The sequence below is a fragment of the Artemia franciscana genome, chromosome 20 (genome assembly GCF_032884065.1).
Source record: "Artemia franciscana chromosome 20, ASM3288406v1, whole genome shotgun sequence".
Classification (NCBI taxonomy): Eukaryota; Metazoa; Arthropoda; class Branchiopoda; order Anostraca; family Artemiidae; genus Artemia; species Artemia franciscana.
The window spans coordinates 35799867-35826341 of record NC_088882.1 but is presented as its reverse complement, the minus strand read 5'-3'; the positions used below and the strand labels follow the sequence as shown (position 1 = coordinate 35826341).

The following is a 26475-nucleotide window of genomic DNA, read 5'->3' as shown; positions in this document are numbered from 1 at the left end:
TATAAGGACCCTATCTTCATACGGTCTGTGGATTGTATTTGAGACCCCAAAAACCCAACCAGAGCACTTTCTCTTGCTTCTCACAAAACTTGGCTCAGATCTGAGCCCCCTTTCTGGTAGAGGCCTGATGCCATGAATATAAGGACTCCCTCCTCTTACGGTCCGTGGATTGTATTTCAATTCATTTCAGATCGGTTTCAATAATGCATTGTATTTAAATTACATACACTCTCAAATACTTTTTAAAGCTAAATTTGGCCCTCTAGGACAATCCTGTTGAGGAAATATTAAATAACACTGTTAATAACATCACATAGTGGTGGTCCTCCATTTGTCAATTCAATTAAAAACACTAAACAAAACTCAAATCTAAATGTCAACAGGAGAAAACAAGATCTGATATCGGCCTCGAAGTTAATACGAAAATAATAAATAATTATCTATCTTCTTTTACATTTATTCGATATCATTATAAATTACTTACTATTACTTAATGCTTCTTACTCAGATGTTTTTTATATTTATTTTAAATTATGCAAGACTTTGGTTTACTTATAATTGCCTCTTGTAGGCCATTCCAAACTTGGCAACATAAAATGTCAAGTGAAAAATCAGACCGAACACCTGGCCTATGTTGAACAACCAACATGCTTCTATCCCATGATCTACCCTGACATGTTTCAGCCACAGAAAAAATTCGTGAAAAGCATTTTACTACTACCACTACTAATAGCAACTCGCTGCAGCACCAGGCCGACTGAGGCCAACACTGCTATGCACGCTCCTCGTCCATTCAAATCTATTCAAAGCCTCCCTTTGTACACGCTCACAGAAAGTTCCCATTTTCTTTGAATCTTTCTTTATGACGTCCTCCCACCCAAGACGAGGACGACCTGCCTTCCGTTTAGCCCTAGATGGTTGGCTGAAAAGGACCATCTTCAGCAATCTGTCCGCATAACATCCGCATTCATCCGCATAACGTGCACTAGCCATCTCAACCTTTCTCTCATTGTAGCCCTAGAATGCGGGATTAAACCGCATTTTTGCGGTTTCAGAAAATTGCCCCGATGCCCCGTTTCAGAAAATTTGTCTAAAATTCGAAATTTACAAAAAAGAATAGGAATTTATTTTACCCAGGTTAACCTTTACGGAAATATTTCACAGAAATTAAAAATTTCCTAAAAAGAATAGGAATTCGTATTGCATTGGTTGACGTTCACTGAATTATTTCATAGAAATTTAAAAGATGTACAAAATTCTGATTTCAGACCTTGAACAGACAATTCCGTTTTCTAAACGAGTCACGCCATTACAGGATTCCTCATTCCTCTTTTTCACGATCCTTATACTGACCACAAAAAAAAAAAAAAAAAAAAAACTGCAAAAGTGTTCCAGATTTGTGTTGCAACAAAATTATTGTGTAATCAACTAATATTAATGATGATCAAAGTTGTAGATTTTCACCTGAAAAAATATTATAATTTTCTAGTATAGCTCCCTCCTCCCTTCTGCAAACAGGGTTTCTTCAGTAATGCCCCTTAAAAGAAAAGAGAGTCAACACACACATTATCTTGAAGGTTTATTCACGTAAGCATTTTCAAAATTTAACGCATTTCAAATTAAATTTGAACAATATAATCTTCTCCAAACACCCCTAGTGATAAAAAATAGTTGCTTAAACAGTCAGCATAGCAATAGATAAGAATAAATTAGTAGTTTTATTCATCTTTATTGATTTTAAAATAAACAATTTGGGAATTTTTGTTGACTGATCAAATCAAAGATGGTCTATTAAAATGTTTCAAATTCTGAAAAACGCAGAAACGTTTATTGATTAAAAATACTGATTCAATGAAGTATTAGCGTGCTGACCTTAACATAGATATTTTTTCGCAAAATACTTGAAATCAGGCCCATATCGACTAGGTACGGGGTCCAATTGGAATATTTTCTCCCAAAATATCCATTAGGTATGAGAGATCCTATAATTTAAAGGAACGGGCAAGGCGTTCTTTAATAGCTTCATTGAGGTCTACAAAGTACCTTTGGCCATATGAAGGTTGTTCAAAATCAACTTCAGGGATATTATCAACATTACAACTATTAATGGTTTGATCATCGCTTACGTTGAATGAAGCTAAAGCAAAAATGAGTTCAAGTTTTGTATTTGTCTGTGGAGCTCTTTATTTTTTTTAATTTTTAACTATTTTAATTTTTGACATGTTCTGATACTCCCTTTGGCGTGTCTGCTAACCACACAATTCTTTGTTCTTCACTTTGATTTTTCACACGTTTTGATTCGCGCTTGTAATTCTCGCTGTCGCTTGTATTCTAACCCCATTCGTCTTTGTTCTCGTTGTCACATATCTTCTAATCACATATTTTATTTTTCTTCACTTTCATTTTGATTCGTTCTGATCCTTGTTGTCGCATGTCTTGTAACTGCATTTTTTTTCTTCCCTTTCATTTTTGCCTCGTTGTAATTCTCGCTGCTGCTTATGTTTTAACTGTATATTTCTTTGCTCTTCAGTTTCGTTCGTCATTACTTCAGGCACTTTTTCAGTAACTGCATTTTTTTTCTTCAGTTTCGTTTTGACTCGTTGTAATTTTCGCTGCTACTTATCTTTTAACCGTGTATTTCTTTGTTGTTCACTTCCGGTTTTGAGTCGCTGAAATTTTCTCTGCCGCTTCTCAATTAAACGCATATTTTTTTTGTTCTTCACCTCGTTTTTACTCGTTTTCGTAAGTATTTTAACCACATATTTTGGTTCTTCATTTTCGTTCAGTTTTCGTTTACTTCATTTACTTCAGATATTTTTTTAATGCCCTTCGCCCTTGCTGCTTAGATTGGTCTTGTCACCTTTTTGATCGTCCAGTTTGTTCATTTTGAATAAAATGATTGTAAATGATGAAAATGATGAAAGTGAGAAAGAAAGAACAAAAAAATGTTTGTTATTAGTTTACGTTACTGTGCTCTAGTTGTTATGAAACTGATGAAAACGTCTTTTGTAAAAAGACGTATTACATTTGGTATTTTATACTTAGCTATATTTCTTGTGTATTTTTACATGCGTTATAGATACTAAAAACGATTGAACCACTCCTGAGGCGGAGATGACGTATTTGTGCTTTTGGAATGTGGTCATAAACATGGTGTTATTAATTTTTTCTCAAAATTAATGCTCTTACCGAATTTTTTGAAACTTATGACAGGCCAGAAAATCTCAGGATGTCAATACCCTCCCAAAAATATGTTTTTTTTTGGAGAGCAAATTTATGCATACATACATGCGTAAATAAATATGCAGTTTTTCTCGTTTACAAAATACAAGAACATTAATTGAATATAAATTTACATCATCAACTATGAATACATGAATTAACATATTTCTAAGCTTTGTCCTATAAATTCTTCTAAAATTATCTGAAAATCTAATTTCCTTGCGTCTTCACTTTCAATTGACATAATTGCTGGATTATTTAATATATTCCTGATTCATTGTTGATATCAGATACTTTTTTAATAGTTTTAGCCTGGAAAATTATCTCTCTCCAGGAGCAACTCTTAAAGGAATTGCTAAGAATATTTCACACTTTGGAAAAAATTGTGTTCATTTTGATGGCAGTGTGGGGTCCGATTCAGCCCAACCGGTCCAATCGTCCTTTATCCGACCCTGCTTGAAATGAGCAACTTTTGTCCTAAAACGAAAATATAACAGTTCAAAATAGGGATGAAACCTTTTAATTGACAGTGAAACAAATATAAAACTTTTTAACTGGATATTTTGGAAACTGTATATGTGTCCGAAATATCCAGTTAACAAATTTCATATTTGTTTCACTGTCAATTAAAAGGTTTCATCCCTATGTTGAACTGTTATATATTTGTCATGGAAAGGCAGTGTGGTCTTCGAAGTTATCTTCATCCTAAAAAAGTTACATGTTGGTTGTGTACCTGAAATTTTTCGTTAATACAGTTGAAGGGGAGGAAGGGCATGAGAAGACGGCTTTTGCTGGCAGAGGGCAATCGAAAATATGAAAAGGTACTTTTTTAGGCTAAAATATTTTCTGGAAGAAGGGTGCCATTAAACAATTTATTTGTGCTGATTATGCAACTAGTATTTTTCTTTATCATAAGGAAACACCGGTCTCGCTAGGCCAGTGACAGTAATTCACAGAAAGGTCCGTGGTAAGGGAAAAATATCTTTCCAGATCTAGGGGAAATTTCATTTTCGATTCTTTTTTCAATGGAATCACCATGGTGTTTTCAATGAAAATAACTAAAAAGTTATTTTTTAAATATAGGAGGGAGTTAAAAAATATAGGGTGGTCAAATAACTCCCTCTAACCGCCTCCTGTTGGCGTACTAGGCAAGATCAACCTGCAAACGGGAGAGAGGATTGGGGACTTTTAAGTGATTTTTCACGAAATACCAGAGCATAGGTATTTAATAGGCTGAATGGTTTGTCCGTTGGTTGGCGGGCTTAACTCTGCAGTAACTTTTATATTAGTAGTAGCAGGACAAAATGGGATGGAGCATGTTGTGGTGAAGGAAGAGGAGGCGGAGGGAGATTTCAAATAGAAAATTCTTAGATGAAGTTTCAAAATGAGAAAAAATGTTATTTTCGCCCACTGTGTTCTATTTTTCCACGAGATTGTGTCTCTTTGCCCTAATCTTCTTTTTTTTGGGGGGGGGGGGAGTAAACTGGGCCGTGGTAGACCGGGGGGCTTATGGGGGACAGGATTGTTTGGAGCCTTGTAAACAAGGCTAAAAGGGTTGGATTTTGAAACTGTTAGCTGCATGTAATTCGACAGAAATTTGACTATACTGATTCCTAGATCATGGAAAGTCCGAGTATTGAATGCTGTTTGTATTCACGTGAAGCACAAATTAGCCAATCCTCTTGCTTAAAATAAAAAATGTCAAATATTAATGTTAAAATAAAAAATGTCAAATGCTTAAAATGTCAAATGCAATAGAGCTTGTTGATTGTTCACCTTTGCTTTTTAGTGCCTTCGAGTGAATAGTAATTGTTACAGTCATTTGCAGCCCCAGATTCGTCTCTCGATGGCTCTTTTGACTTATTGTCAAGGCCCTAGTAAGATTCTCTGGGTGGTTTTTAAAAGTATTTGCTTTTAGGTCAGGTCGTTGAAAATGTGCTCCAATATCGATGAGCACAAATAAAGAAGTTTGGCCTATTTTGCAAATGTGAAACCGGCTTATTAATTCTGTGGTAAAAAGTATGCTTTAATTTCAATGTCTAATTTTCTGAACCGTCTGTTTAAGGCAATAACATTTTCGTTAATTTCCAGAAAGTGATATCGCCCCACAAGATTGGTTTTATATATATATATATATATATATATATATATATATATATATATATATATATATATATATATATATATATATATATATATATATATATATATGTATATATATATATATATATATATATATATATATCTATATATATATATATATATATATATATATATATATATATACTAGCTGTTGGGGTGGCGCTTCGCGCCAACCCAACACCTAGTTGGTGGGGCGCTTCGTGCCCCCCCCCCCAAGCCCCCCCGCGCGCGTAAGTCGTTACGCGCCATATTAGTTACGCGCCATTGTAGTTGTGTCCCTGTGTCCCACCTGTGAATATAGATAGATTTATATATGTGTTTCAAACTACGTAAAAATTGCGAATATACAACATTTTTGGCTTTCCCACTACTGGAAGCTTTCCGTTTCCAATTGCCAGCAATTGATCTGAAAATGTTTGACCAGAATCATCGTTTTGCAATCGGACACGCATATTTGTAGTTAATTTTAATATTTTTACGTGTGCCCATAAATTAGAATTTTTCAGGCAAGCATTCATTTCGTCTGCAGGAGTTAAACTACGTAAAAATTGCGAATATACAACATTCTTGGCTTTCCCATTGTCTGTGCATATACAAAGCCGTATGCACTAATAATGACGTCATATGCAAACGCTCTTTTTACAAACAAACAAACATGCATACACACAACTCGTTTTTATATAGATAGATAGATAGATGGATACAATACAAATTAACTGCGTAAAACTTGCGAATATACAACATTCTTCGCTGTCCAATTGTCGCTGCATATAAATAGATTGTCAGGTTTACCGACCCTCGAACATGCAACGTACAATTGTCCATGGGAAAAACAATCAGTATTAAGATCTATACCACATTTTTCTAATGATTGACCTTGAGCTTTGTTAATGGTGATTGCAAATGCTAATCGAATTGGGAATTGCAATCTTTTAAATTGAAAAGGCAGATCCGTTGGAATCATGGAAATGCGAGGAATAAGAACAGCCTTACCCTCAAAATGCCCTGTCAAGATTGTCGCCTTTATTAGGCTTTCCATTGTTTTTTTTACGGCAAGTCGCGTGCCATTGCAAAGCTTTGGTGGGTCGCCTATTTTTAGTTGTAGCACGTGTGGTGGAAACCCTGAAAGATATATGGAATTTAAAAATTCAGATGGATAATTAACCGCTTCATTTGGTTCCAAAACTGTGTCGACTGACTTGCAAAGGACTGCCTGGTCTCGAATCTTGGTCAAAACAATATTGTTGATTTCGTGGACGTCTATATTTTTGGGTGCGAGAATCGCTCTTTCACTTAGCCATTTATTATTTTTATAATTTTTTAGAATATTCGGAAATACTTTTTCAATCAATTCATTTTTGGACGTCACTAAACTACAGAAATCAGCAGGTAGTTGTATACGTCCTGAAATTGAGTCTATCGTATCATAAATGTCTTTTTGTTCCGACGTTAACTTGTAAATGTTATTTTGTACATACGACAATAGATCACTCGTACTGTAACTTTGTTCACGATCCAATTCTACACATGTCGAAACAGCAGCGATACGGTTAGGTGAAGGCATTCCCAAATCCTGAAGAGGTTTGTTTGCCATACGTACGCACAAATCTTCTATAATAACTAAAAGCCATTTATTATTTTTATAATTTTTTAGAATATTTGGAAATACTTTTTCAATCAATTCATTTTTGGACGTCACTAAACTACAGAAATCAGCAGGTAGTTGTATACGTCCTGAAATTGAGTCTATCGTATCATAAATGTCTTTGTTCCGACGTTAACTTGTAAATGTTATTTTGTACATACGACAATAGATCACTCGTACTGTAACTTTGTTCACGATCCAATTCTACACATGTCGAAACAGCAGCGATACGGTTAGGTGAAGGCATTCCCAAATCCTGAAGAGGTTTGTTTGCCATACGTACGCACAAATCTTCTATAATAACTAAAGTGTCGTTATAAATTTCTGATGTAAAATCAAAAGTCATTTCTGACGTCTCTAACTGTTTTCGATGGAGTATATCTTCGGACATTTTTGACTTATATTTTTCCCATAACTCTGTAGGAGCTGATGGAGAGCAAGTGTACGAATTTGACTTGGGGTTGACGTTTCGCACGCGTCATTGATGCAGTTATCCCAGTGTTGGTCATTCTCCAATAAATTCAGAGCTTGGCATGCACTACGGTAAGTGTCATGTATAGTACCGTTTACAGTTCTCAAATACTCAAAGGATGTCGGACCGGGTACATTCACCAAAAGCAGGCGTAGAAAGAAGCATTCATGTTGATTGGGGTGAACGGTGTAGAGTCTTCCTATCGTGGTATCTTTGAAGATGGTAGGTTGGCCGTAAACCCACTGGTTATCTACTTCGATGGTGGTACCGTTGCCATTGTAGGTTTTTCACTCATTTTACAATTAGAAATTTCTCTTTCAACGGTCTTCTTACAATTAAAAATTTGTCTTTGAACGATATTCTTAAATACCTGTGTCCTGGTCGTCATTTATATTCCCTGTGTCCCGGTCGTCATTTGTGTCCCGGTATCCCAGTCTGTAATTTCTCTTTTTTCTTTTTTCAGTTTTCTTTTTCTTCTTTATTTTTCAGCTTCACTATGAAATACATATCGCCGAACCTTTGTTTTTTTAACTAAAATCTGGTAGTCATTGATGACCTTATCCAAGTCAAAATCCCAAACCCAATCATCATCGCTATCATTTTCAGTTTTAATATGTTTTGACTCTCGCTGTCCAGGTGGATCTTCATCTAACTGTGCGGTTTTGCGTTCTTTAGCCTCAAGCCTGTTTCCTTGCTGTTCTTTTGATTCCTCGGCACGCTTTCTTTTCTGACTTTCTCTATCAGCAGCAAGTTTTTTGGCATAGACTCTTTGAGCATCTTCATCAGTCATTGTAAACTTAAACATTAATAGAATTCTACGCGAACATATGTCTTATATAACTTGAATGACGTCACCTTCAAAGCAAAAATGATGGCAACTAATTTCATGACGTCAGCCGAAACATGACGTCACCTGATCCACGATCCACAGATCCACAGGCAACTTATTTTTATATATATAGATATATATATATCAGTCCACGTAAGGTCTTTTTCTTTAGCATTTATGACTTTATTCCCGAAGATCATTTGTACTGGTATAATTGTTGACCACTTTGGTTCCAAACTGGTCTGTTCTACTCTTGAAAAAGACAAAACAGCTGACGAAGGCTCTTTATATCGCCCAATAACTATCTCAAACACATTTGGTAAACCGATTTAATGCGGGATTCTTCAATAAATACCACTATATGCCACGGTATACGGTGTATACCCGGAGGTATATACCTCCGGGCAACTAATTTTGGGTTAAAAGTATTAGGACGTAAACACATCCACATTCTCATTGCTGTTCTGCTTGTTAATGGGTTTATGGGTGGCGGTCTTCACGGTGTTCAAGTGTTCACGTCTTTGGGTTGCTCACATCTTCACGGTCTTCACGTCTTTGGGGTGTTAGGCGTATGCAGGAAATTTGACTCTTGTGTCCACGGCAAATTTTGCTTAAATCGCATGAATTATGCGCACCTCCTTGTGTTGTATTATGTGTTTTAATATGCACAGACAATTCTTGGCTATTATTCTGATTGCTTCTCATTAAGGCCCAGCTCTCCTCCTTGTAAAGACATGATCTAATTCAGGAAAGCTGTGCGTCAATTGGGCAAGTTTTCACCATAATTGTTAGCAGTTCTATTATTGAACCGTGAAGAGTGATAAGAACGTCTTGTCATCTTTCTGTGTGTAAAAATGTCTTTCTAAAGGAATCTACATGATGCTCACACCTATGTTTCAAAATAACCACTCATCCCTTGCAGGGCCCTACGATTTGATTTAGCCTTCGCTCAATAATTTAAGACACAAATACCTCTTGTCAAATGTCCGAGAATAAATTACTAAGTAACTTCGATGTCAAAATTCGTGGCACAACAAGTCTTTGATTTGCTTCTCCTACTGCGTCCACAATGAGGAGATCATGATCTGGTCTTGTTTGCCACTCTGCTCCCGCCTTCCCAGCCCTGACAGGTTTACTCTCCAACAAAAACTGTTTAAATCGTTTCCTGGCTGCTTAGCTCTGCAATGTACACGCCACTTTCAATCTCCTAACTCTCTTCTCTGTAACTCTCTAAACTCTCTTCTCAGTAATTCTTACGGGATCCAAGGCGAATGTCATATGAAGCGTATTTTCAAATACTCTTGTGACTCCCATCGTGGTACAGTAAAAGATGTACTGGACATAAATGAAGTACGATATTAGGGGTTCTTTCTAAATTGTCAAAAAAAAGAAATCTTTAAAATCAGAGCTACTGTCATTGAATTTAAACGTACATGAACTGGTTCGACTTTGTAATATCTTCATGGATTAGGATGTTATCCTTTTTATTCTCTTTCTTACCGCTTCTTAAATTGAAGAGTAATAATAAAGAGTAGCTATAGTTCAAATGTTCAATGATATGAACATTATGTTCAATGAGTCAATATGTTCAAATGAGGATGAGTTCATTTATTAGATTTTGAAAACAGATACAAGTCTGTATCTGCTGATGACGATCGCTGTATATGTTAAAGAAATATCCAGACTTTTGTATCTGTTTTCACTGTCTAATAGATGGACGTATCCCCATTTGACATTTATTTGTTGGTCGTATTGTCTTGAAAAATTTAAGGTATTATGTCGAAAACAAGCTGTAGTTATGTTAAAAATTATGTTCAGTGTATCGTTTTCAAAAGTGCAACCCCCCAAAAAAATATCCCCCTGTTTTTAATTTATATTTAGTAAACTGAATTTCCTTGGAAAATTGTCTTACTAACATGAATGAATGATTTATACAATCTAATTGTCGAATCTGCTTAGATAAGACATCAATGATTGAGAGTTATAAATCTAAATAATAATAATAATATGATTTTTTATTTTTTTTTAGGGATGTTTATATTTTTTTTTTTTTTTAGTATTGGGTTGGTCTCTGGGGTTCGCCCATGAGACCTCCAGATGTCTTATGACTCACTTGGTTTTAAGTTGTAAATTTAATTGTGTCTCAGGATGGTGCGCGGAGGATGGAAGTGGTATCGTACGGCACGGGATTTGTTTTTTATTTATTTCTGTCAAGTTTGGTTAAGAGAAGTTTTTATTTTTAATTTTGTGCATATTTAGTGTTTCTTAAAGGTAGCTCAATTGCATTCGAGCTATACTCTCAGCCTTGAGTTACCTAATATTTTGTATATATTGGTTATAATAAAAGAACCTTGAACCTTGAAAACGCGTTTAAAGCCAAATTCTGAGGATCGATTGCTTGTACTTTGTACGCTGTTTAAGCAACCGATAAGAGGTTACGATAAATTACAAATTGGACTTTGTAAAAGCATGATATTACTCCAGATGAACATGAAACTTCGCTTATTTTGTACTGGAACGTACTTCTGTGTTGAGAACAAACCTCTGTGTTCATTTGCCCAGAAATTAATTTGGGGTGGGAGGGGGAAGTAATGTCTAAACTTAAAAATACACCAAAATATAGAACACACCTTGAAGGTTTTTTTTTTGGGGGGGGGGGGGGTAATAGAAACAAAAACACACTAGTCAGTAACTATGTTGATTCGAGTTTGCTGAACACGCAGAAATACGTTATAACAGTACTTCTTATATAAAGTTGTAACGTTATTATAAAATAGTAATAACATTAGATAGACACAACACTCCATTTTCTGAAATTGCATCACAATAAATTCGAAAATAGCCTAATTCAAAAATAAAACAAAAATCTCATTTCGAAAAAGAAAATATGAAAGAGTACGCGGAAAAATTAGAATTATGCAAAGGTACTTAATACAAATACAAGATAAAGTAAAATAACTAAAACCTTAGAAAAAAATTAAATTTAAGCAGGTATCTTTTTTTCAAATCATTATAAAATAATTAAAGGGAGAAAAGAATTGTTTTAATCTATTGAAAATATATGGAAGAATTGCCTTTGTTGGAATATATTATCCAACAAGATGCCTTTGTTAGATGCCTTTGTTGGATAATATATTGAACAGAGGATGCCTTGTTGGTGGAAGCAATGTTGATAGTAAACAAGTAATTTGGTAATTACCAAGTAACATGTTTATGATTCTGCTTTTCTTCATTTCTCCTAGAATTTTACTGAAAGTGAGGGAAGGATCCTTGGCCAATTGTTGGATGATCTTATCCTCCTTTTCTATACACACATGTCGATTTAGACTGTACTTCAACGCCATCTAAATATTTTCAAAAAATAAACCCTTCTGATTTGCAGGCTGAAAGTTTAGCGAAGAAGATATCGATGGAAAATCCTTATGCTTCACCTTTAGCCAAAGAATTGGACAATATCACTTTGGATTCATATGTCAAAAGTAATTTGAGAACACAGAGCGCAAGAGACGTAATTCAAGCTGCTGTCAGAGCATCGATGGGTAAATGATTTGTCTAGATGGGCCTTAAAGGTCTACTTATTTTAGTGTGCACTAGTTGGAAGTTTATTAATACAGTAAAATTAAATCTTCCATTAATTTTTGCGGTCATTCCTGGTTTTCTGTTAAATAAATTAAATATTTGTAGAATTAACCAATAGCGGAGCTGGATGTAATTGCATCCTTAGCATCCTAGTAGCCTTTCCCTTTTTCTTCTATGGTTAAAGAGGCCTTGGGTTCACATCTTCGCTAGTGGCTCACACTTATTAATAAAAAAGGAAAATGAATATTTAAAACTTGCAAAAATCATTGCCTCAGACGCAGATCTGGAGGGGGGCGGGGAAAGGGTTCCGCCTTCTGGGTTTTGTATAGTTTAGTTTTGTTTGTACACCTCCCTCTCCCGATCGTGGGTTCAGTTTGAATTGGAGCACCTTTTTCTGTCGAATAAAAAAATGTAATTTAAATCTTAATAAGATCCCCTCCCCCCGCCCCAGTGCAGAACGCCATTCCTTACACTATTTTAAGAGTAAATTCAAGAATAATGCTTTACAATCATAAAATGTGATAGGTACCCAAACGGAACCTACCAAACGAAAAACGAAATTGACCGTGGATTTGTAGTGCTGCTATTATTTTGTACCTTAAACGATTTATTAGGTTTGTATTCCTAATAAAAGGATCTTTGGCTTTGGAATCCCCCAACAAAAGCTCTTAGCTCCCGGTTTTCATGCAGCTTCGTATGCAACTGCAGTAGCTTTCCTGTTTGACGCTTAAGTATGTCTTAAATACATAAGATCCAAATATGTCACTCACGGGGTTGCCACCCGGTGAAAAAAAATAACTGGATTTTAGTGAATCTCAGATCGATTTAGTGATTTTTTTCAATAATCTAGTGATTTATGTGCTTATTTATTGATTTTTTGTATAGGCAATATAAAAAATCACTAGAAATAGTGATAAATCTTTAGGGGTGGCAAACCTGGTCATTCATCCTGCAAAAAGCTTGTGTTTTATTCCAAAATTTGTGTCCAATAAATCTAGTTATCCCGTGGCATTACTTTTACAGCAGGAACTGCATCAACTGTATAATAAATGCAATACCGCTGGCACTGTACTTATTGCCACGCTGGCACTTCAACTATTTTTAGAGCAAATCCTACAATAATGCCTTACGATCATAAAATGTGATTGGTACCCAAACGACACCTACCTGTCAGAAGACCATGGCTTTGTAGTGCTGCTATTATTGTACACCTTAAACGATTTGATAAAAGGATCTTTGGCTTCGAAACCCCTCTCCCTCCCCCCCCCTAAAAGCTCTTAGCTACTGGTTTTCATGCAGCTTCGTATGCAACTGCAGTAGCTTTCCTGTTTGAGGCTAAAGTATGTCTTAAATACATAAGATCAAAATATGTCACTCACGGGGTTGCCACCCGGTGAAAAAAAATCACTAGATTTTAGTGAATCTTAGACTTATTTAGTGATTTTCTTCAATAATCTTGTGATTTATGTGCTTATTTATTGATTATTTTTTTTGTATAGGCAATATAAATAATCACTAGAATTAGTGATAAATCTCTAGGGGTGGCAATCCTGGTCATTCATCCTGCAAAAAGCTTGTGTTTTATTCCAAAATTTGTGTCCAATAAATCTAGTTATCTTGTGGCATTACTTTTACAGCTGGAACTGGGTCAGTTGTATAATAAATGCAATACCGATGGCACTTTACCTAGGGCACTTACTGGCACGCTGGCATTTACACTATTTTTAGAGCAAAGTCTAGAATAATGCTTTACGATCATAAAATGTGATAGGTACCCAAACGAAACCTACCTGTCAGAAGACCATATCAGAAGACCATTGATAAAAGGATCTTTGGTTTCGGAACCCCTTTCCCCCCAAAAAAAGCTCTTAGCTCCCGGTTTTCATGCAGCTTCATATGCAACTGCAGTAGCTTTCCTGTTTGACGCTTAAGTATGTCTTAAATACATAAGATCCAAATATGTCACTCACGGGGTTGCAACCCAGTAAAAAAAAAATCGTTTACGCTTAAGTATGTCTTGAATACGTAAGATCCAAATATGTCCCTCACGGGGTTGCCACCCGGTGAAAAAAAATCACTAGATTTTAGTGAATCTTAGAATGATTTAGCGATTTTCTTCAATAATCTAGTGATTTATGTGCTTATTTATTGATTTACTATTATTGTGTACCTTTAACGATTTGATAAAAGGATCTTTGGCTTCGCAATCCATTCCCCCCCCCCCCCAAAGCTCTTAGCTCCCGGTTTTCGTGCAGCTTCATATGCAACTGGTGTAGCTTCCCTGTTTAACGCATAATTATGTTTTAAATACATAAGATCCAAATATGTCACTCACAGGGTTAAATACAACTATAGGTCTTTAATGTGATGGAGAATAAATGAAGAAAGCGGTTAACGGCCGAAAAGCATTTGTCTTCTGATTCAGTCGTTAATGAGGGAGAAACAGCTTCGAATAAAACAAAACGCATCACATTCTGTAAAAATATGGAGCGCCATCTAAGTTTAGGTCCCTTTGTTCTTCAGTCCCCTATTTCATCTTTTGGTGACGTATCCAATCAAAATTCTCCGTTTATTCCTTTAAATGAAGGCTAAGCGAGTGTTTAGTTTTACATCACTCCTTTTTGCTGGTTTTTTATCCAGACTCCACCCATGTTCCAATGGTTTTGATTGATGAATATGTGAGTGAGTTGTTTCATAGACAAGTAATTTTTGACAATAGAACTTAGAGGGGATATAGTGCCTTAACTGTAAGTGAAAACACTGGGGTAAGGGTGTTGGGGCTATGGATAAACCCCCGCGGGAGAGGGGGTCTGAAAAAAGCTGTTTCTCAAGTATTTAGTCCTAGACGCTCCCTACCGCATCTAATTGGAGTGGTTGACACGGTAGTTGAGGAAGAATTTGAGTAGCGATGATTGATGGAGACTGGATTTGTTAGTAATTTTTCTTATCTGTTATTATTTTTTATTCAGTTATTTTTATTTATAGTTGATTTACTTGATTTGATATTTAAGTGATTATGTAGACTTTTGCGCTACCACATAGGTTTTTCTCCAGTGCGAAAGTGTTGTTTTTTAATTATTTATTTTTGACTGTTAGAAATGAAATTTAATCTTGAACTTGATTTGTGTGCTTGTGTCTTAATTTTTAATTTTTTGTTGGACAAAGAAACAAAAATTCCCTGATATTTTTTTTCATCGAAAATACGTTGTTTCTTTAGTGCAGTGGCATAAATAAGCTATAGTAAAGAAATGTAAAAAAAAATATACCTTTGCCATCTACTTAAGTTGCAATTATTGTATATTTTTAGGAACTGAGATGTGTCGTTTATCTGCCCTGTTTTTCATAGCATACGCAAATGCAGCAGGAGGAGTTATGCGACTGTTTTTAGCCAAAGAAGGAGATGCACAAGAACTAAGAGTAAAAGTAAGGGCTAGTAAGAGCAAGTAAGGGCAAGTAAGGGCTTGTCACTGACAAGTGTCAAGTTTTGTTTCGTGACCCTGGTAAAAAGATTACCCAGAGTCGTCTGATGAAAAAAAGTGTCCTTACGTCCTCCTTATCCGACTTCCTTATGTTTTGACTCAAAGTTGAAACATTGTGCTTCACCATCCGACATTATTCCGTTTATGAAGAACAAACATTTGTTGTTTAAACTCTTTGCTTCACTTCGAAAAGGAATTAGTTGTTAATAATAATATTTAATTGAAATCAATTTTTTTCCGGATGCTTAACTTGATGAAAATTTATCATTACTACTAAAGATAATTTATTGCAGCAGAAAATTGTCTATGGCCAGCACGGCTTGCACGCTTCTCCACTATACCCTGCTCATACGTTCACTATTGGCCAGAAACCTCGATAGCCAAAATGTTTTATGGTAGGAGAGGGAAATGAATTTTACCGACCGATTTGGATGATATTGCTCTTAAGATTACTTTTTTTTTTCGACTGTGACCACATTCATTTTACGTCATTTATTTCTATCAGCCCATTTACTTAATAAAACACGTTTTACTGAAAATTATTGCATCAAAAAATTTCCTATCGTCTGAACGTCTGTGATTCAGAACAATATAATGTTTTCTTTAAATCTATTTATTTATTTTTCAATAAATGACAATAAATAAACAGTAATCAAACAAATGACGTAAAATAACAATAAATACCATCCCTCTGATTGATCAATCGAAAAAACTTAGCTGTGAATGTTGAACACAACCCAACACAAAATAACAGTAAATTACAATAATAAAATAAATGAAGCAAAATAACTATAAATAACAATAAAAAAATAAATAAAGTGAAATAGCAATAAATAGCAATAATAAAATAAATAACGTAAAATAACAACATATAACAATAATAAAATTGATAAAGTAAAATAACAATAATTTAACAATAATGAAATAAATAAAATAAGGTAACAAAACTGCTCAAAGAAATTAAAAGTCATATGACGGATAATTCAGACACTCAAGCGGTGTCATGAATTAATTTTCAACTACAAATTAAAACAGAAGAAAAACGAAAAAGAAACTAAACACTTTTGTAAAGATAAAAGCGGGGGAGCATGAAGTATAGAGTACTAAGGGAGCGAAGAGATGAGGATGATGTTTAAGCCTGCACAAAGCTTAATACTTAGCAGGTAGATATGTAGAAATCTGCTTTTGTAAAAATAGACTTAAGTTTAATAATAGACTTAAGAATATGAATAGGTGATCTCTTTAAAAAAAAAATCAACAAAATATTATTTACCCGTGATGACGTCATCAACGTCATCTCATGTTATTGAAATTTTTGAAATATAGTTTCATATTTAGGTGTATTTTACTTTGTTTTTATTGTTTTTGTGTCTTAGGACTGATTATAAATATTTGATTATAGGTTATCAAATAAATTGATTTGATAATAGGTTATCTTCGATTCGAGCTTGGCTTCCTTTTGGCTCTGCTTGAATATTTTTGTTTATTATGCTAAACAATCTTGAATCTTGCTTTGTTTGAGAAGAATGCAACTTCAAAAACCCAAAATAGTGAAATATTTGGAGAATTGATTTTAGAAAACACCATTTTTTTGTGAAAAGTAACATTTGCGTTTTAAATATAACACAAGTGAAAAAAGGTAAAAAAAATGACCTGGGTAACACCTATTCCGAAGTCTTGGCATTGACTTTTCAATTCATGAACTATCATTATCTAAAATGGTGTTCTGCCGCTGGTCTATTTGTATTACGATTATGCACATTTAACTTACTGTTTTAACTAATTAATTTACGATTTTTAAAATTAGATTAATTCTTTCTTCTTTAGGGAGGAACTCAGCAGCTGTCAACAATCATGGCTAGTAAGATAGGTGACAACAATGTACTGCTTAAAGAGCCTGTTGTTTCAATTGAACAAGATGATACTGGCATCACTGTTACTACACTTAATGGAAAATCATTGAGGTAACTTCATCATTTTTTAGTGATAAATCAAATGAAGATTTTATCAACTGAAAGTAAGGAGCAACATTAAAACTCAAAACAAACACAAATGATTCTGTTTATGTGGGGACCTCTCCTTCCTCAATCCCTCGCTCTTCATCCAAAGTTTTTTAGTACTTTAGTACTTTTTTTAGTACCTTTAGTACTTTTTAGTACTTCTTATTCTAATTAAGCAGCCCTTGTGTTTAGGAGTCGTTCTGAAAAATTGGGACATAAAGTCAAACCTTAGCGTAAAAAGCGAGTTGTTGAGGAAGGGACATCTCCCCTCATATATGGAATAGTTTCTATTCGTATTAAGTTTTAGTTTCCGTGTTTAGTTTCGGTTACTGTCGGGCCGAGTCAGTCCTTAAAAAAAGCTTATGAGGGGACCTCTCCTTCCTCAATCCGTCGCTCTTCATCCCAAAGTTTTTTAGCACTTGAAAAAGTTGTAGTAGTAGTAGTAGACAGGTTTAATAGCAAAAACTTGACATCTATCGCTGGTTTCTTTACAGCATATTCAAAATCAAACTACACTTGTAAATATAAATCAAACTATAGACATTAACTCTTATTGTACATATCGACGAAAACCGGGACGAAAGAATTACCATATCGGTTTGTTCTTGCTTTAACGGGAACTAACTTATCTTGCTTTCTCGTTCTTGATGGTAGAGGTTGATCAGGTAGAATGTCACGGTGCTGAGATTTAGAAAGCAAGAACTTTCCAAAATTCATTATCAGAGTTTCGTACTGGTTTCTTATTTTAAAAGTTTCGTATTCTAATTAAGCAGTCCTTGTGTTTAGGAGTCGTTCTGAAAAATTGAGACAAAAAGTCAAACCTTGGTGCAAAGAGTCAGTTGTTGAGGAAGGGATATCTTCCCTGATAAATCTAATAGTTTCTGTTCGTTTTAAGTTTTAATTTCCCTTTGTAGTTTCGGTTACTGTTAGGCCGAGTCAGTCCTTACTTAATGTCCGTTACCACGAACTGTTTGAACATTAAAATGTGCTAAAGGTAAATATTTGATGAGAGAAAAAATGTTTTCTTACATTAGTAATTTGAACGTTTTGAACTGTTCATAGATGTCAAAAATCCTGAAATATGCTGTAGACTAAACTAACAAGTAGCTTTACATCAGCCATTAAAGCTCCTCGATCGAAAGTAAGTGAATACAACATTGGAAGAATCAAATATCTCAACACCTGGCGAGAACGGAATGTATGAAGTTCCGCTTCCTAATTGAAGATTCGACGATTAAAATCCTCGTCACGCTAGGAAGATTTCAGTATTGCTAATCATATGCTAATTTTTTCTGTATTGCTCGAGTGTCCCAAACATGCTGTCTTGTTTCTCTTCTTTTTTTAAATTAAGTATACTTCGGAGTATGTCAAAATTTATTGATTTGTAATCGTAGCTTTATAGCCACAAAACTGGCGAAAAATATTAAACTGGCTTCCCTATAAAAGTGGCAATACAGTGTTATTTGCACTTGAACGAGGCCTTACCGACAAAACACCGACCCATCCGACCTTACCGACCCATCAAAACGTCTAGAACAAACAGTACAGCCAAAAACAAACAATCGAAAAGAAGTATCCATGAACATGCAACATTATAGTTAGTATAATTCTATAATTATAGACATAGATTATATCTACATAATAATAGATAGTATAATTATATAAGCCATCATAAACTCAGAAGTAAAAACACCTTAAATCTACTAAGTTAATCCCAAGTGATCTTGTGAATCTTTCGGGATCCATCGGAGAAATACGTACTAGCCTTTATGAGACTTAGCGCTTTAAATTCTTGGCATAGTGCCGCGCTTATCAAAACTTGTAGATTATGGTATTCCTGTGATAGGTAAACCTTGTGAAATACATGCCTATTAATAATATTAACTAAGGATTTAAAAAATAAATACAAAAGCAGATTAGATGTATCCCTGTTAGGGGCAAACGAGCGAATGGGCACAAAAACTCTTTGAATGGGCTATTTTAGTTTTTATTTTTAGCAATTATATATTATTAGTATTTATTTTTACAATTTCTATAACTAACATTTATGCTTTCTTGTTCAGTGCCAAGGAAAAAGTTCATTCTATGTTGAGTAGCTCCTTCTAGGATATTCTGATAATTATTCAGATGAATCTAACGATATCGTTTACTTTTTGGTATTATTTATCCTCAATATGGAAAGTTAAAGCATTGGTTAGGAAAACGGTAAATAATCTCTTGGACCACGCCGTTTTTTCATTAATTGTTCAGATGAATGTACTACATAACTATTAATTAATTAATGATTAATAACGATGTAATCATATAATTAAAAATATGATATAGTAACATTACAGATGATTAATTAATTATTAATTATTCAGATGAATGTACCGATATAGTTTACTTTTTGGTGTAATTTACCCTTAATATGGAAGGTTAAAGTATTGGTTAGGAAAATGGTAAATAAATAATTCCTTAGACCTCGCCCATTTTCATTAATTGCGATGTAATGGTATAATTAAATGATGTAGTGACATTGCAGATGATTAATTAATTATTCAGATGAATGTACCTATATCGTTTACTTTTTGGTGTAATTTACCATTAATATGGAAGGTTAAAGTATTGGTTAGGAAAACGGTAAATAAATAATTTTCTTAGACCACGCCGCTTTTTCATTAATTATTCAGATGAATGTACTACTTAACTATTAATTAATGAATGATTAATTAAGATGTAATGGTATAATTAAGAATGTGATGTAGTGACATTTCAGATGATTAATTAATTATTAATTATTCAGATGAATGTACCGATATCGTTTACTTTTTTGTGTAATTTACCCTTATTATGGGAGGATAAAGCATTGGTTAGGAAAACGGTAAATTAATAATTTCTGAGACCCTACTGCTTTTTAATTTACAAAAAAATAAGAGAAAGAAGTGGGTTTAATTTAAATAAAGCAGTGGAACAAAACAAAAACGAAAAATTTAAGTAACAAAAAATATTCGAGTATTTTGGCTCTACATCCGGGAAACTATTTAAGGAGAAAGAAACAATTTAAGGAAAAAATCATCTAAAGAATAGGACAACAAACAATAAAATATTGTAAGAAGAAAAATGGTGAAAAAAGAAACAAACAACAACAAAAAAACAAGCAAATAAACACAACTCACATTTTAAATACTTCCAGAATTGCAAATACTTCAAATTATTGACAAGGCAAATTAATTGTCTCTAGATAATTATCTTAAAACACATATAATTATACTCTTTAAAGTCAGATTGGCAAATGAGATATATTAAAAATGAAGACTATATTTATTTGAACGAAAATTCATAAAATCCCAGGTCATCACCCCTGATGAAATTTACAAGGTTAAAAACATTTGAACTATATATGGCAATAGGTCAAAGGAACTTGTACATTATAAATTGAGTGTATATTTTATTAGTGGAAATTATAAATTTAAGTTGATATAAATTAACTAGATTTTTTAAAGAAAGAAAAATATCTTCATGTTCCTAGATATTTGGTTTGCTTGCCTTGTGGAAAAAGTTAGAAAATTTCTTTTCCTCTGCAATAAAGTTTTGTTTACAATTTTTAAGCTTAAACTTAAAGGGTCAAATAACTGATTAAAATTAGATGCATGAACATTTAAATAGATTTCTTGTATCTAAGTTCAACTCTGAGAGGAGTACACGCATCCGTGATCTGTGTTCTGGCAAAAAATGTGAAATTCCACATTTTTGTAGATGGGAGCTTGAAACTTCTAAATTAAAATTTTCGTCAAGATTTTATAACTTTAAGGGGGTGTTTTCCCCTATTTTCTAAAATCAGGCAAATTTTTTCAGGCTTTTAACTTTTGATGGGTAAGACTAAACTTGATGAAACTTATATATTTAAAATTAGCATTAAAATGCAATTCTTTGATGTAACTATTGGTATTAAAATTTGATTTTTTTAGAGTTTTGGATACTATTGAGCCGGGTCGCTTTGTTGCTGAGGCTTAAGTCACTCGCGGTAAAAAGTGTGGCTTAATGTTTGGTTTGCTGTCGTTTCCGGACATGAGTGGGAAAATTCGTTTTTGCTTTCAGTGAAATGTTGCTTCGAATAAATTTTAAATATAAATTTTTGGGAATTTATAAACTTAACATCAGATGTGCAAATAAATGGCCAAAATCTGTCTAATTATTGGTGCGCCAACACTTACGAAGTCTATTTTGGCTATCTAAGCTGGATTCTAAGAGGGTTCAAATTTCACTCTGATAGTCGGATTTTAAACCACTATATGAAAAAAATATTTTTGTGTGGCCGAATGTTTGTTTTACTTTCATTTTGAATCAAAGTTTAAAAATTATTGTGTGTTTTTGGTGAAATTTTGTTAAGGATACATTTTAAAAACAAATTATATAAGATAAATAAGTTTAGCATTAGACATTCAAGCAATCGTTTAAAATTTGTTCTACCAACAATGCCCTGACACTCAGCAAGTTTACTTCTGGTATCTTAGCTAACGGGTTAAATTTTGCCTCGTTTGCCGAATTTCAAGTCAGTCAATGGAAAAATGTCTTCACCTGGTTGAATATTCCTCATTGGGATGGGACTATTCTTGAACATTAACTAATTGAACATTGAAACTATACCTCCGCTATTCAGTTCCTGGGAGTCCGATACATAAGGTTTTCTTGACCTCTTTTCCTCCGCAGAGATAAGATCAGGTACAGATTATCAAAGGCAAATCTACAACAATAGCTCCTAAACCCTACCAAGCTTGATATTGATACGACGTTCCCTTCTGGCAAATATGCTTATGACAAAAACTGAAACCCTGTGCGGTCCCTTATCCCCCACGGAGGTAAAATTGATTCTGAACGCACAAAGTACAAATAGAAAACGAGTCTTACTTCTGATAAAATTGTATCTATGCAGTATCCCTTTTCTGACAGTGTCAATGAAGAAAAAGTGAATCCTTCCCAACAACAAAAGTTTGATCTGACTAGGCCTCTTACTGCTAACTGAGTTTGGTCAATATTCGATAATCTCCTTTGAGATTATCTGAGGTGCGATTCTCTTAAGGTTACGGTAAAACAAATTCCAAAATAACACCGAAATTTGAAATACCAGATGAGGCACAAAACGTCCTGGTCCTGCTTCAAATATAAGTACAAGTAAAGTACTTGTTTAATACAAAGACGTATTTGGTTCCACTGTTGCCAGATATGAAAGTTAGACATTAAATTTAGGTATGTTCAAACAGAAAATGCGAAAAATGCTTTCAGGGAAAAAAAATAATAAGCTTCAGATTCTTAGTTTTTCGTCTAAAAACTTTTTATCTAAATCTTGAGGTTTGACGTTTATGCATTTATCACAGTAAATCTCAAATTAACAAATTAATCTCATATCTCTGTGGTACTAAAGTAATTCTCTTCTGGTAGGTGTTCTGATAGCAAGAATAAACCACCTCCTTTTTGCCCTTCACCGATATCTGATTCTCACAAGCATTACTAGAAAAATATCTCTTCCTGATTACAAAGTTACGTTACGGTTAGACAATCAGTTATAGTAGACGTTGTGACTGAAATAGTTTGGATCACAGCTTTGAAACTTACCACTCGCTTACCACCAAGCTGGGAATGGATGTTATTACACAAGAACAATATAATAAAAAAAGTTTCTCCTTTTTATCACAGTACTTTGGGAATGGAAAGACTCATTTATTTGTATTGGGTAGAAAAATTTGATTTTCAGTTCAAATATTCAGAACATTGTCTTATTTACTAGCAAGTGAAATGCTCCTTAATTGCAACTTTACGTTAGAATATTTTTTGGGTATATTTTCAATCAAAGCTTCGTGACATATTAGGTTTTCTAAGTAAGTTAATTAACTATTTAAAATCCTAGTTTTAGTTAATTGACAAAGACTTGTCTTTTTAGGCATTTATATGTAGGCAGTGATATAATTTTGTCAAAACACGGGAGGGGGGGGGGAGTTGGAGCCAATTCTGCCAAATCAAGTGAAAATGACAGTGAAAACTCAAAAATAAGCCATGTAGTACCATAAAGACAAAGGTGTACTAAAGAGAATTGATTTGTATTTTGGAGGCTGAAATTATGCAGGTTTATCTTGGTTTTAGCAAGATTTTGGGAGAAGCTTAATTTCAGCTGGGGGAGGGCAAACTGGGGTCTGGGGGAGGGGTAAACCGAGGTGTGGGATGGGCAGTTGCTTCAAGATCAAATTACGCCCCTGTATGTAAGGAAGGGTGAAGAATTCCAATCCTTCTAATCATTATCGGCTTACTGTAACCCCCCTCCCGTTTGTCAGTTGAAAAATAGTGGCCCAAGGAGAGCATTATTTGAAGTTTGGGTCTGTTTGTTCCGACTGTAGTAGGGACTATGATTTATTTGTAAATGTAACATATAGTGTCGTATTCTGTATATACCGGGACCTATACATGTTCCATTTGTTGCATTATCACTTCTGTATTACGTTTTGGTTTTTTATTTATGTTTTATAAATAAATTTATATTTCATTTTTTTATTTATATTTGTTTTTTTATCTTTAGGGCCAAATATTTAGTATCAACAATGCCACCCAATTGTCTGAATAGGGTACATTTTTCTCCGCCATTGCCTGAAGGAAGACGAATGCTTATGCATAATATGCCTTCTGGTCATCTAACGAAATTCATTGTTACTTATGATAAGGTGAGTGGGTAAATTGTGAATATTGCGAATAAGTTATGAATAAGATTGTTGAATAAATGATGAGCAAAATTCCACAGAACGTTGAATAAAATTGTGAATCTATCGTAAATTGTTGAATTTACGCTCTGTATCTTTGTATCTTTACGCTCTGTAATTTACGTCTGTATGTTTTTTCTTCTCTACCTTTTTCCTTTTTTCTGTTATTTTTCTATTTCTTCTCATTCTCTTTTTCTTCTTTTTTCTTTATCTTTTTCTTCTCTGTCTTTGTTTAAGCCTCGTTTGTGCTTTTCGCCTCTTCATTCTCTGTCTCTTTTTCTTTCAATTTCCCCTCTTTCTCTTTCTTCTTTCTTTCAATTGCTTTCTCTTTGTTACGAGATAATAGAATGGTCAATGCTCATGAAACATAAACGAATAATAGTAGAACCTGAAGTTAAAATAAATGAAATAAATAGTGAAAATAAATGAAATGAAAAAGTGAAGTTAAAATAAATGAAATAAATGTGAAAATAAACGAAATGAAAAGGTGAAGTTAAAATTAATGAAATATGCAATAGAACGTAACAAAATAAACGCCAGGAAATTCTTGAGGCATTAAGGGCGAAATTGGCTACTAGTTTGTCCGGAGGCAATAAATGGCGAAATATTTAGGGACTTATGGAAATCATCATGGAGCTGAGAAGGGGGGAGCTGTTGGCCCTCACGAGGAGGAGTGCAGCTGTTGGCCGAGAAATTTTGGAGTTTGTTCGTATTGGCTCAAGTGGCTCTGCGTTGTGAAGAGTTGTTAGCAATAATATTAGGATGATCAACAAGAAGAAAACACTCTTTTTGCAGTTCAAGTTTTTTGAGAATTCCAATTTTTTGGAAAATTCAACGGAGTTTATTGGCAAAATTTTGGTAAATTATAGCTTAATTGATGAAATTACGGAACTTTGTTGAACAATTTTCGACTCAACTTAAATTGTTTCTTAGACTACTTTCTTAATAAAATGAAATATATATATATATATATATATATATATATATATATATATATATATTATATATATATATATATATATATATATATATATATATATATATATATATATATATATATATATATATATATATATATATAATACATATAGATATATATAAATATAAATAATATAAAATATATATATATAGAAAATAAAATGAAAAGAAACAGGAAAAGAACAGTTCCAATATGGATCAATTCTTTTTGTAGACAGTGAAAAATTTCTACTAAAAAGTCTATTTTCGACTTTTATCCTTAGTAAGATGAATCGAATTAATTGGATGATTAATTAGATAAGATCTAAGTCTTGAATTGTAAACTTCATTCTAGCCTTTCTTCTTAAATATGCCTAAATGTAAATTAAAATTTATCACTGTCTAATAAACTGTTTGTTTCATCAATGTTTTGTTTTTCATTGCCTAATAAAAGGATTTATCCCTCTTTGAACTGTTATTAGTGCGAAATGAAAATAAAGAAATGTGTAAGTAGTAAGTGAAACTTTTAACTGATATAGTTAATGTAATATACTAAAAGAATATTTTGATTTCACATTCGTAATTTTTTTTTTCAACTGTATGCTTGCAGTCCTCTGTCTTGAGAATCGAGGCTACAGGGTAATACTCCTTTTTATGTTCTTCGAACTTTTACGAATACTAAACTTCGTTTTGGATTCGTGTTCGTTTGTTTAAATTGCTTTAAACAATGCTTTAAACATTGCTTTAAATTGCTTTAAATTTTGTTTAAAGACAGACAAGAAGAGACATTAAGTTACATTTCGCCTATTATTACTGACCCTCCATTTGCGATACAAAACAATTATATTCCTCCCAAACTATATATCTTCTTTTTTTTCCGATATTTCCTCTTCCTTCTAAAAAACAATCCAAATCCTAAATCCAAATCGTAAATCCAAAAAACATTGAAGTAAATTAAGTGAATGTAAATAAAATAATAAGATGCTAATATCGCCTTCCAAATTCAATTCGAGAGGTTCGTTTGTTTTAAATTGTTCGTTTGTTTAAATTTAAATTTAAATTAAGTTAAATTAAAATGTGTTCGTTTGTTTAAATTGCTATCGTAGCATTCAAAAATGGACGCTAAATTTTATTACTTCTACAATCACAAAGAAAATAGAAAAAAATGTCAGTTGATAAATACGCACACAAAATATGAAGTCACGACTGAGTTCACAATTGTGCTCCTACGACGTTTAGCGTTATAGTTTATTGTGATACCTAGTAGTTCTGCTGATCTGTAGAGATGGTTGAGAAATAGATAGGCGTTTCTTTGCTAATTGTGTTTTCCAAATTTCCCAAGTTTCCCAAATACAACTTTATCAGAAGCCATGCTTCTGATAAAGTTGTATATATCCAGCATCCCTTTTCTGGCAGCGGTAA

General features: G+C 33.6%; 1 protein-coding gene across 1 annotated transcript in view; it reads left to right on the top strand.

The window, feature by feature from the left end:
- Window positions 1-26475, top strand: part of LOC136040191 (probable flavin-containing monoamine oxidase A) — a 74385-nt gene that overhangs the window by 18412 nt on the left and 29498 nt on the right. The window contains exons 3-6 of the mRNA XM_065724342.1: window positions 11693-11849; window positions 15197-15312; window positions 17196-17332; window positions 23919-24060. Coding sequence (XP_065580414.1) covers window positions 11693-11849; window positions 15197-15312; window positions 17196-17332; window positions 23919-24060 — 552 coding nt within the window. The remainder of the gene's footprint in view (window positions 1-11692; window positions 11850-15196; window positions 15313-17195; window positions 17333-23918; window positions 24061-26475) is intronic.